Below are 10,902 nucleotides of genomic sequence, written 5' to 3'. Positions count from 1 at the left end.
CAGTTTGGAAAGTATGGAAGACAAGCTTCCATATCACTCCAGGGTTGTGGGATACATATGGTAGTTTAGCCCATGACTTGTCAATGCTTAAAAGTTGAAATATTTTCCACTCGAGTTACTTTTTTAATGAATTGAAACCACAAGGGCAACTAATCTGTCTATAAAGTGGGAATTTGGATGACTATTGATTAGGTTGGAAAAAATCTTTGTGATGCAATCAACTCTTAATGGGAGATTGGACAGCAAAGCAATGATTAATTAACAAATCATTTGTACTTCTAATTAACATGAGTTGGGGGAGGAGGGGTGAGTGCTTGCTGATGTATTCAGAATATGTAGAATCACCAAGAAAAGGTGTACAGCTAGTGTTCAACTTATAACTGTTCATTTAGTGACCATTCGAAGTTACAACAGCATTGAAAGAAGTGACTCTTTTTCACACCACCTTTGCAGCATCCCCATGGTCACATGATCAAAATTCGGGCACTTGGCAACTGACACAAATTTATTGCAGTGTCCCAGGTCATGTGGTCCCCATTTATAAACTGACAGGCAAGATCAATGGGAAGCTAAATTCATTCAACAAGGGTCTGCAGTGATATACTTAACAACTGTGGCAAGAAAGATGGTAAAATGGGGCAAAACTCATTTAACAACTGTCTCACTTAGCAACATAAATTTTGGGCTCAATTGTGGTTGTAAATCAAGGACTACCTGAACAACATGAGTACATTGTGTTCTTTTCTGTTCCAGAGATTTGAATACCCTCAATTTCTCAGAGGAATGCTAAGTAGCCCCTCATGAAACCCAGGCATCTATTTATTTGGAGCATAGGAGTAATGATCTAAGACTTTGGGTTCATCTGTGGCCCGTAAAACTCTTTTTATGGCTGATGATGCTCCATCCAGTCATAAGAATGAGGAAAGTCAAATAATAAAAAAAGATTATTTTAAAAAAATCTGATGATTGGAAGAAATAAAAAAAAATAGAGACAAGTTGCTGAAAAAAAGAAATCCAGTGATCTGTTAAAAGATGAGGACAAAAAATATTGCTTAATAACAATACTTGGATTTTCTGGTGAGCTATCAACAGTGCACAGTTTCAGTTGTGTTGAAATGACTGAAGCGTGATTAATAATTGCAGAAAATGGCAGCTGGTTTCCCGTATTTTTATGAGAAACACACAATAAAGAAGATGTAAGAGTTAAAACAAGCATAATATTTCTCTTTCAACTAATAATTTTGGAGAAGAAAACAATTCTCCGGACTTATGTTCCTTTTGCTTTTTACAACCATATGTAATCATGAACTGTCATAGCAATCTACGTATATTATTGGAAAATTAAATGTTGCCTTCTGTTTTACTTGAAAATACAATGCTTTCTTTAATCCCATATGTTATTTCTAAGCCCTTGATATTGGTTCTGTCTGAAAGAATAGTTGTAAGCAAAAGGATCTGGTCTACTATGTGAATGAAGTTTCTTTTGCACTCTAGTTTGTCTTAAATATGAACTTGTCCATTCCAATGGGATATTTTTTATGCTTTTAAAAGAACGTATCTTCACTCAGCATTATATTCTCTTAGGGGATAGACTTCTCCATCATTGCCATCCTACTGATGGTCATCAAAAGTTGTAGTAATTCCCTTTGGGTTCATCTAGTTTTCTAATTAATTCCTCCCTCCCTTGACATGCATATGTGGTTTCCTTGGAAAGATAATCAAGGTAGCTGATACAGAATTGCATCGATCAACAAATTATGGGTGAATGATTGAATGAACATGTTGGGGGGGGGAGAGAAAATGAGGGAGGGGGAGGAGCCTTCCCCCTCCTTCATTTACTCACTTACCAAGTATATAAACCCTGATTGTGAGAGCTGTTAACAGAGCCAATTGCAAGATTCAACTTGAAGATCACAGAGCTTCAGCATCCCTTCATATCCAGCTTTGCCTTTGAATCTCCTTTCCACAGTGAGTAGCTGGGACAGGGTGGAGGAAATTCCTGGATGAAAAAGTTGTGCCACTGTGTATTTTATGGAATAAATGGACAAGATTATTGATAGCTCATATCCCACCTTACTTTTTATATGTGTGCTTTCTTCCAAGCAGATGTTTCTGTTCCCGTGCAGTCAGGATTAGACTGGTTTTAGAAAAGCATTATCGGCAAATGGTCCACAGGATCAACTCTTAAGCAGAGTTTGACAAACTAGGCTAAAGATATCAGTGAACCTGATGTTTAGTATGGTGAGATGGTGCTTTTGAGCAATTGTTAACATTCAGATGATAAGTGTATGAAATATCAAATGATTTTACACACACACACACAAAGAGAGAGAGAGAGAGAGAAAGAGAGAGAGACAGTGACAGAGAGAAACACAGAGAGACAGGGAGGGAGAGACAGAACCACAGAGAGTGACAGAGAGAGTGAGAGAGACAGAAACACAGAGAGAGACAGAGAGAGGGGGAAGGGAGAGAGAGAGACAGAAACACACAGAGAGAGACAGAGAGAGGGAGGGAGGGAGAGACAAAAACACAGAGAGAGACAGGGAGAGAGGGAGAGACAGAAAAACTCACAAAGAGGGAGGGAGAGAGACAGAAACACAGAGACGGGGAAGGGAGAGAGTAACAGAAACACACAGAGAGACAGAGGGAAGGAGGGAGAGACAAAGACACAGAGAGACTGAGGGAGGGAGAGAGACAGAAACACAGAGAAAGACAGAGAGGGAGGGAGAGACAGAAACACAGGGAGGAGGGAGAGACAGAAACACACAGAGAGAGGGGGGAAGGAGGGAGAGACAGAAACACAGCGAGACAGAGAGAGGGGGGACGGAGAGAGAGAGACAGAAACACACAGACAGAAATACAGAGAGAGGGAGGGAGGGAGGGAGAGAGAGAATACAATATGCAAATTGTAAGTTACTCCAGCAATATATCTTATTAAGCTTATTATAGGTATGACAGTTAATATAAAAGTAGACTTCATGCAGAACTTGAGAATATCAGACTTGTGGCAGTGTTACATGTAGGCTAGCATGGATTAGATTTTTATGAATTTATCAGTATTATTTGTTTCCTCCTAGATGGTTGCCTCTCTGAAGTCTTGGCCTCTTGTGATTGCCATGGCTCTGTGCATCATGTTCTGTCTGGGAACTTTTGTGGAAGCCTATCCACCCAAGCCTGAGAGTCCTGGAGAAAATGCTTCGCCGGAAGAAATGGCAAAATATATTGCTGACCTTCGGCATTACATTAACTTGGTGACAAGGCAAAGGTGTGCAAAAGGATGAATGTAGTTTTTCATGGGCATGTTTCATGGGTTATATTTTATGCCATTTGTCCACCTGTGAATGCTACTTTGATTTATTTCATTTCTTCTTAATGTACAATGGGTAAGAATTTGTTGTGTGGATCCAAAGAATAGGAAGAATTAATGCAGCCTCATTTCACTCAAGCTTCCATCTCCAAGCACATTTTGTTAATGTTTTTTTCCTAAGTGGAAAATTTGCAATAGCAAATAGGTGGCTATGTGTAAAAGGGGAATGCAAGACTGTTGATTGAGAAACTATAGGGTTTACATGAACAAGCACCATCTTAAGTCATAATTATTCAGTGCATTGGATTTTTATATCAGATCTGTCTAGAAGCTATGGATTCTTTTCATGTTGCATCTATCTTCAGCCAAGTACTTCAAAAAGTAATATAATTCAAAATTCTATCCTGGTAGAATTTACAGATTCTGATAAATTTAACGTTTTTCAGTCACTTAATAAGCCTGTATATCAGTGTGGTGCATGCACTTTACAGTTACTTTAGTGGCTCTTCCTGGTGCAAGTGTGTGCATACATAATGATGCTCTCCAGGGACTGCTGTGCTTTGCAGTCTTTTAGGAGGGAATGAGGAACTCGGCTCTAAAATGCCCAGTTAGCTTTTTTTCCTATTAGTGTTGGCTGTTTGGAACAGGTCATTAGCTGGACAGTGTTGGGCTCCAGGATTTATTGATCGTACTCTAGTCTAGTGAATGGTCACTAAATCCTGAAGCCCAACACTGCCCAACAGAAACCAGTCATGAAAGCCTACACCATCCTATTAGCTCTTATTACTTAGAAACTTAATTGGAAACCAGATCCAGGAGACCATCAGGGAGCACTTCTCTCTCTCAGTTGTTGGTGTTTAATACTATTGTTAATACTTTTGAGTATTAGTACTACTAATACTTTGAGTTTCTCAGTGTCCATAGTCTAGTTGTAAAGTTGAAAAACTGTTTTTTTTTGCTGAGTCATGGAAGACCAGTGAATTTCTTCCTGCAGAAGCCAATCAAAGAACTTTTTCTTGTTAGCAGCCAGAAGTCAACTTACAGATTTTCTTCTGTATAAATATTCTTGAATTTTAGAGTAAGTGGGAAAAATGTAGTCAGTTTAGTTATGAAACCATTGAATCATAGGGCTGTAACTTTACATCTTCTAGTCCAACCCTCTGCCCAAGGCAGGGATCCTTATAACATCCGAGGCAAATGCTTCTCCAATCTTTTCTTGACACCTTCCAGCAAAGGAGCACATCTTCAGTACAGCTGAACAACTGCTTTTTGCTAGCTACCTATTAACTAATAATGTTTCGTCAACTTCCTATGAAACTCTGGGCCTATTATCATTCAGGATGATTAAAAAGAGTGGAGAAAAAAAATCTGAAATATATGTCCCCTGATTTTTGCATAGACCTAGTTGATGAACCTCCTACAGATAGTTCTTGACTTACCATCACAATTAGGACCAGAATTTCAATTGCTAAGCAATGTGACTGTCATTGCATAAAATTGCACTCAATCTTATGATCTTTTTTGTTAGATAAGTGAATCACTGTAGTTGTTAAATGAATCATGTTAAATGCATCATATTAAGCAAATTTGGCTTCTCTCATTGCTTGTTGGAAGCCAGCTGGGAAGGTTACAAATCACATGGGGATCACATGATCTGGGGTACTACAACCATTGTAAATAAATCCTGGTTGCCAAGCATCTAAATTGGGACCAGGTGACCATGGAGATGCTGCAATGGTTGTGTGTGAGCACTGGTTGTAAGTTAACTTTTTTCAGTATTTTTGTAACTTTGAATAATCAATAAACAAAAAATTATAGGTGGAGGACATCTGTATAAACTGAGCACTCAGATTTTTTAATCAGCTGTACATTCTAAATCTCAACAAGTGGTAAAAAGTTTTCTGGAACTGGAAGCTAAGGGGTTTAGTCTGGGTGATAATTTGAGGGAATTCCATAGTTATAAGCTAAATTGGAAAGTTTTTAAAAATCCCAGAAGAAGACAGTGCTCAAGTACTGGCATATTGTTGCCAAGAAATTGCATAGTGAGAAAAGGAAGCAAGCTTTATTTCATTTTCTCTAAATCCAAAATAGAATTTAATCTGCTAAATGAGAAAATATAGAGCTAAGGCTTGATTAATGTTTAAAATTTCTTGCCTTAAGCTTGGTTGTGCAGAAATTGATGGTGGGTTCCCTGGCTATTAACAATTTGCAGATGATCAGTAACTAAGATTTATTTAGTTATTTATCCCTTTTGTTCATGATTTATTTTATTTATATCTTGCCTTTTCATCCATCCAGATGATTAGGGAATTAACCAAACATGATATATATAAATAAGAAATGCAATAAAAGGAAGACAAACAAAAATTAAATACTTAAAAAGTAATATCATGTTATATTTTCAAGGCCTATTCCAGATAATCAGTCCTAGCTGGTAGGATTTTATTTTATTTTTTTGTAATTGCAGGGATCTAGGTATAAGGAAAAAGTGAATTACATTTGGAAAGCTTTTTCTCTCCAAGGAAACAATTGGGGAGCTTTAACAGTCTTTACCTTTTTTATAATCAGGTATGGCAAGAGATCTATCCCAGAGACCTTGATGTCAGAGCTTGTTTTTGGAGACAATAGCAATGCCAGATCAAGGTGAGTCTAGGCAGTTTATGTTATAAAGATGCTACAGTCCATTCAATTTCCATTTATACTTATTAAAAATAATATGTAATTATTTTTACTTCTGTTGACTTTGGAATAGTGAGAAAAAAATCACTGTTGTTTCTGAACTGGTGGAACTCCTAGTAGTATAATAAAAGTCTCCTAAATCTCCCACAAGATGAAAATATACTAAATTTCTACTACTACCACCTATTTCATAGGCTGTGCATTTCTCTGGTTGCATGTAAAAGCAAAACAATACCTAGTTTTGGAAGTTGCAAATCCATCAAGTTTTGGCTGCAGTTAACCACAGAATTCCTGGAGAAATGGATTATCTAGAAACTATCTTACAAATTTTGTAGAGTTGCAGGCTTTCAATGGGTTTCAAAAAACCACTTCTACAGTTTAGAGAGTCATTATATTGCCCCCAACAGTCTAGGTCCTCATTTTATCCACCTCAGAAGGATGGAAGGCTGAGTCAACCTTGACCTTGGTGAGATTTGAACTGCCAAATTGCAGTTAGTCTGCACTGTAACCACTGTGCCACACACATATATACTACTAACCACCAGTATATATGTCAAATGTTATGCATCAGCCACTCTTAAATGAAAGGCGAAAGCTACTCTGTACTGCAGCCTTTCTCAATCTGGTCCTCTTTTAGTGTTATGGGGATCACAATTTATGACTTCTATGTTAGCATTGCATTGAATAACACAATTACTAGTTTCTGGGCAAGATCTGTTTAATTTGTACATATTTTAATTTTATATTTTATATTTTAAATGTTATGTCATATGCCTTATTTTAATTGTGATGCTTCTGACATAAATAAATAAATAAATAAATAAATAAATAAATAAATAAATAAATAAATAAATAAATAAATAAATAAATAAATAAATAAATAAATAGGATAAGGCTGCTATTGATCCATACAAACTAATCCCAGCAAAAATGGCATTTATACCCATTTGTTTGTGTTTCATCTGCATGGATGAATGTTTATTCAGATTTAGAATCCCTCCAAACCTCTACAAGGTCAAGAATCAATTTATAATTACATCACTAGCAAACCATAAATTCAGTTGTGTAGTGTAGAGATAGTCTTCCTTCGAAGTAAGGTTTAAAGAAAAGGTTTACTTTAGTTTTGTCTTTCTTTTTCATAGGTTTGATGATTCGTATATGTGGTGAAGACTTACCCACTTTTCAGTAAATGGAAGATCAGCTGCGTCTTTTTAAATATTCCACTCCTGTTGTGTCATTTAACATTTTTAAAAAGCCTGTTCTTTCCCCATTTCTGTTTTCTATCAAATGTTGAATCTTGGAAAATCATTCTTTTGGGGATTCCTTCTGCCCCCCCCCCCCCCAAAAAAAAAGAAAAAAAAAGAAAATGGTTCTTGCAAGCATTAAGGGGACTCTGCAAGAAATCTATTGTGCTGGGGACAGGTCTGGTGTATACTTGTGTTCAGTAGTGGCCTCGGCTTTTTTTTTAAACAATGTCTGCATTGATTCATCCATGAAAAATCACACTATGTCCATTCTTTATTTTATACAACCATAGATGTGTGTATATATAATGATGTATGAATGTTGTGTGTATGTGTAGTGTGTATGTGTGTGTATATATATACATGTATGCATATTCAATGACTTTTCTTCATCAACAATAAAAAAGCAAATGTATTGGAGAAGAATTTTGCTAGGTGTTCCTTCTTTTCATCATTTCAAATGACATATTTGGAGTCTTTGCAACAAATTAAACACAGCACAAAATTTGCCCATTTTTTTCTACCAATCCCCTCAGGATATTTTTCAACTTGCCTCAGTTCATACCTGAGAGAGATTTACACATCTTAGTAGGGGTTTCCCTCTTATTTTGGTACCATCCAACAGTAGTCTTATGGAAGTCTTTGACTTATGATCACAATTGGACCAGAATTTCCTTTGTAAATTAGAATAGTCATAAAGTAAATCATCACATGACTGGACCAGATTGTATGATTTTTTTTAAAAAAAAAACCACAGCCATTAAGTGAATCACTGGATTTGCTTAACTTGATTGTTAAGCAAATCCAGCTTCCTCAATTTACATTTTTTTATCAGAAAATAGCTGGGAAGATTGCAAATTATGATTATGTGATGGCAGAATTTTGCAACCCATGATGCATATAAGCTGGTTGCCAACTGCCCTGATTGTGAGCATGTGACTGCACTGTAGGATGATGGTGCAATGGAATAGGAATAGGAATAAGTTTATTTATAGGCCGCCCTTTTCCCTGAGGGGACTCAGGGCGGCTAACAACTTATATGGGAGGGGATACAAACAATAACATATAACATAACACGTAATTAAAAGAATAAACAACATTCATTCAGCATTCGGGTAGGGGCGAGTCAAATCTTTACCCCCAGGCCTGACGGGATAGCCAGCTCTTGAGGGCTGCGCGGAAGGTCTGAAGGGTGGTGAGGGTACGAATCTCCACGGGGAGATCGTTCCAAAGGGTTGGAGCTGCTACTGAAAAGGCTCTCCTCCGCGTAGTGGCCAGCCGGCACTGGCAGATGGCACTCGGAGGAGGCCCAATCTATGAGATCTAATAGGTCTCGAGGAGGTAATTGGCAGGAGGCGGTCTCTCAAGTGGCCATAAGTGTGAGGACATGTCATAAATCACTTTTTCTGACACTGCCGTGCTATCATTAAAAGATTAGTAATAAGTTGAGGACTACCTATATCTTAATTTATAAATTATAAATCCAGGGGACTGTAAGATCTCTTCATTGCTGGTGCCTGCATTTTTAATTGTTTTGTGATTAAAATAGAATTTCCCTCTTATTCTGTTATTGTCCAAGGATAGCTCTAAGCTATGTAAATTCTGCATAGCTTCCTTACTTGTTACCTTAGAAGGAAGTCAGGTGGTTGCTGTGATTTGAAAGACAGCAATAGAAGCAGGAGAAATTTACAGAAAGAGCCATGAAAAACAGTGGCCACTGAGTGCCACCCGCTGCTCAATGCACAAATTCAGATTAAAATAATCTCAACAGATAATAATAATTTAACAAAGTTGGAAGGGACCTTGGAGGTTTTCTAGTCTAACCCCCTGCTTAGGCAAGAAACCCTACACAACTTCAGACAAATGGCTATCCAATCTCTTTTTAAAGACTTCCAGTGTTGGGGCATTCACAACTTTTGGAGGCAAGCTGTTCCACTGATTCATTGTTCAAACTGTCAGGAAATTTCTCCTCAGCTCTAAGTTGCTTCTCTCCTTGATTAGTTTCCACCCATTGTTTCTTGTTCTGCCCTCTGGTGCCTTGGAGAATAGTTTGACTCCCTCTTCTTTGGGGCAGTCTCTGAGATATTGGAACCCTGCTATCATGTCTCCCCTAGTCCTTCTTTTCATAAGACTAGACATTACCAGTTCCAGCAACCATTCTTTATATGTTTTATTCTCGAACCCCCTAATCATCACAGATGGCTGACTAGTCTTTCTACAAATCCTGCAAAAGGAAGCCTGCCACTTCTTTGAAGCTATAGTCAAATAACTTCATTTCTTTAATACAAGGGTGCCCCCACAAACATTCCTGGGTGATGCATCTGTATGCCCTACTTACACCTCTACTGCTGGGGCACCTCAAGAACAGTTTAAGAACTCTGGTTTCCCCCTTTGATCTCACCTTATTTCATAGTATGTAGTCGGTGTGTGGAGCATTGATGCTCAAGGGGAGGAACCTGGACACAATTTACCCTTTAACTTCTGCTACTTCATTTTGATTCTGCCACTCCAGGGCCATCTCCTTCTCTCAGGCATTCCTCTGCCCCAGTCACTCATGAAGTCTGCAATGGCATCTCTCTCGGGTGTTTTGTCTCCCCACATTACATTTTCCCCTGGGTATTTTGGAACACTCAATTTACCAGTTGACTGCACAAGGATTAGGAACCCACATCCTCGTACTTCCCCCCCCCTTTTCTTTTTGTAAGAATGCCATAATGTGCTGGCTGTCGATGTGTTTCCATTTTTAAAAAAAATAATTTCTGTGATTGAATTCTTACTTGATTCCCGATTTCACATCTGCTACAAGCTTGTGTACTATCAATGGCCCCACTTTCCTTCCATATACAGGGCATGCCAGAACGAGGGAGCTATGGTGAAATAAGGTTTGTAGGTTTTCTGGGTTATCAGAGCTGGGATCACAGGAGACTGGGGAGATATTGTAGTGGCCCCATTATTGTCTTTATTGTTGGTATTCTCTCTTAGCCTTGGGATTTTTTTTAAAAAGAATGATTCTTTTTTATATGCTTACTTTTACACCTTTATTGTATGCCACACAGAATCAGGTTTTTTATGAGATAGACCATACATGGGATGAACCTTGCTAGCCATCTATGTGTCAATAACACATAAGGTAACATTTATTTACACACAACCACACACATACACGTGGACACACATCTTGATGTGGTATTGCCGCATATATGGCTAGCATGGCTCTTCCATTTAATATTTTGTCTTGTGCCATTGCCACACTCCGGTATTTTCAGCATGGATCACTTAGTGGCAAAGGGGATGGTTGCTATTGTGTTGGAGTCTGTCCCAGGATACGGGACAGCTAAATCAATGGGTATCAAGTATAGGCTGGATGTGTGATTCATGCTCTGATTCCATCATGATACTGATCACATATGGTTAACAGACCAAGAGTTTCTATATCCCCCTGAAGATTATCCATTGACTTCTGGATCTATTATATACGACATAGCCCAAGGTTTTATGTTCTGGCTGTTTGAGGGCCTCCTTCTCTTTGCTTCGTGATGAAGTGAGAGGCAGAGTAACACAAGTACCATCAAGAGGATGATACTCTGCCTGCAGGTTTTGCAAAGCATTTTCCACCTATTTTTCCTGCAGTTTTGGATACTGTATAATTAAGTCAGAAATGAAACAGCTCAG

The 10,902-nt window shown here is 38.1% G+C and overlaps 1 protein-coding gene across 1 annotated transcript; it reads left to right on the top strand.

The window, feature by feature from the left end:
- Positions 1-1,867: 1,867 nt before the first annotated feature.
- On the top strand, positions 1,868-7,342 carry LOC106544699 (goannatyrotoxin-Vere1). Its single transcript, XM_014061050.2, has 4 exons — positions 1,868-1,968; positions 3,078-3,265; positions 5,876-5,950; positions 7,129-7,342. The coding sequence occupies exons 2-4, from the start codon at positions 3,078-3,080 to the stop codon at positions 7,151-7,153; spliced, it is 288 nt and encodes a 95-aa protein (XP_013916525.1). The 5' UTR covers positions 1,868-1,968; the 3' UTR covers positions 7,154-7,342.
- Positions 7,343-10,902: the final 3,560 nt, after the last annotated feature.

The sequence above is a fragment of the Thamnophis sirtalis genome, unplaced genomic scaffold, assembly GCF_051295495.1.
Source record: "Thamnophis sirtalis isolate CommonGarterSnake01/CBP01778 unplaced genomic scaffold, rThaSir2_p1.2 scaffold_4, whole genome shotgun sequence".
Lineage (NCBI taxonomy): Eukaryota > Metazoa > Chordata > Lepidosauria > Squamata > Natricidae > Thamnophis > Thamnophis sirtalis.
Note: the sequence above shows the minus strand (reverse complement) of the source record. Positions and strands in the feature narration are given on the sequence as shown.